The 1393-nt window shown below is 42.8% G+C and overlaps 1 protein-coding gene across 1 annotated transcript in view; it reads left to right on the forward strand.

Annotated features, from left to right (window-relative positions):
• The first annotated feature begins 407 nt into the window (after window positions 1-407).
• Window positions 408-1393, forward strand: part of LOC143284303 (guanylate cyclase soluble subunit beta-1-like) — a 184979-nt gene continuing 183993 nt past the window's right edge. Inside the window, exon 1 of the mRNA XM_076591005.1 lies at window positions 408-776. Coding sequence (XP_076447120.1) covers window positions 774-776 — 3 coding nt within the window. The 5' untranslated portion in view covers window positions 408-773. The remainder of the gene's footprint in view (window positions 777-1393) is intronic.

Below are 1393 nucleotides of genomic sequence, written 5' to 3' on the forward strand. Positions count from 1 at the left end.
GTTGTTGGGTGCCACGATAGCGCACACGAAACTGGTTCCCAACACGAGCAAAGGAAGAATGGGTTATGAAGAGAACTGGAGGCGTGTATGATGTTCTTTCATTTTTTTTTTTTCGTTCATATTTCGCATCATAAAACTAGTGACAAGCTCGTCTACGTTGCTGTGTCAACAGTTCATCAACACACTACTGAACAAGAAAACAACAACAACAACAACAACAGCAGCAGCAGCAACACTTTGAAAAATAAACGTGGTGGTGAGTTGTACATGGAATTCGAGAGTTAAAAAAAAAAAAAGGGGGGGGGGGGGGAGTGACTTTGAATCGATGTTCGTTTGATTAAAAAAAAAAAAAAAAAAGATTAAAAAAAAGAAGAAAACTGTGCATGTTCTTCTCAGATTTTCGTTGAAGTTGTCACCAAAGCAAAAGCGGCGTGCGTGTTGTTGATACACTCGAAGCGCAGCTGTGTAGTAAAAGTTCGTTTGTGTGTGTGCCGGTGCGTTGCCTTGCGAAAGGTGGAGAAAGCCAGTGGGCCGACTTTACCAAAGACCAGAAAAGTCAGCGTTCACAGAAAATCACCTGTGCTCTTGTGCCAGTGTGTCGACGTAGCGTGGTGTGTGGTCTTGGATCGAACCGAGGACTAAAAAGTGAAAGCCGCTGTGTGCCGTGACTGAGCCAGCGACAGGTTGACTGACAGCGAACTGACAACAGGGAGAGGGGAGAGTGTTTGACACTGACGTGGCCAGCTGTCCAGTGGTGGTGACTTGACAGGACAATGGTAAGATCAATGTCGTTGTTCTTTCAGTTGGTGTTGTTTTTGTTTGTTTGTTTTGTTTGGTTTGGTTTTGTTTTTATGGCTTGTCAGTTTCTGCAGCTGTTTGTTTGTTGATATTGAATCGGTTTCAGCGTGTTGGCGGTGTTTTTTTTTTTTTTTTTTTTAACATTATCTATCTATCTATCTCATATATTACTATATTTTCCCGTATACCAGTTGCACTCCACATTCGGTGATTGATGGGGGACTGTCAGTTTCTCAACAAGTAACTGCCGCTTGTCAGTTTCGCGGTTCATGTCAGTTTTTTCAGACGCATTAAAAATAAACTGACAACAAAAACTGACTAGTTCAGTTCAGTGCTAGCATGTCAACTTTCTTCTTCGTGTCATTTTCATCCAGGGGGTTTCATTCAGTGTTTTAATCTTATTTTATTTTGAACTAAATCCGGTGAACTGCCTTGAGTTGAAAAAACTCGCTCTCTCTCTCTCTCTCTCTCTCATGCGCACGTCAGTGTGTGGTAATTCTTGTGGGAGAGTTCTTGCGCGTGCAGGGCGTGTTTTTCGTGCGCAAACACACGCTCGTATCCAATGCCAACTCAGTTCTAGCTGACAATGAGAGTC

This window comes from Babylonia areolata, chromosome 7 (genome assembly GCF_041734735.1).
Source record: "Babylonia areolata isolate BAREFJ2019XMU chromosome 7, ASM4173473v1, whole genome shotgun sequence".
NCBI classification, from domain to species: Eukaryota; Metazoa; Mollusca; class Gastropoda; order Neogastropoda; family Buccinidae; genus Babylonia; species Babylonia areolata.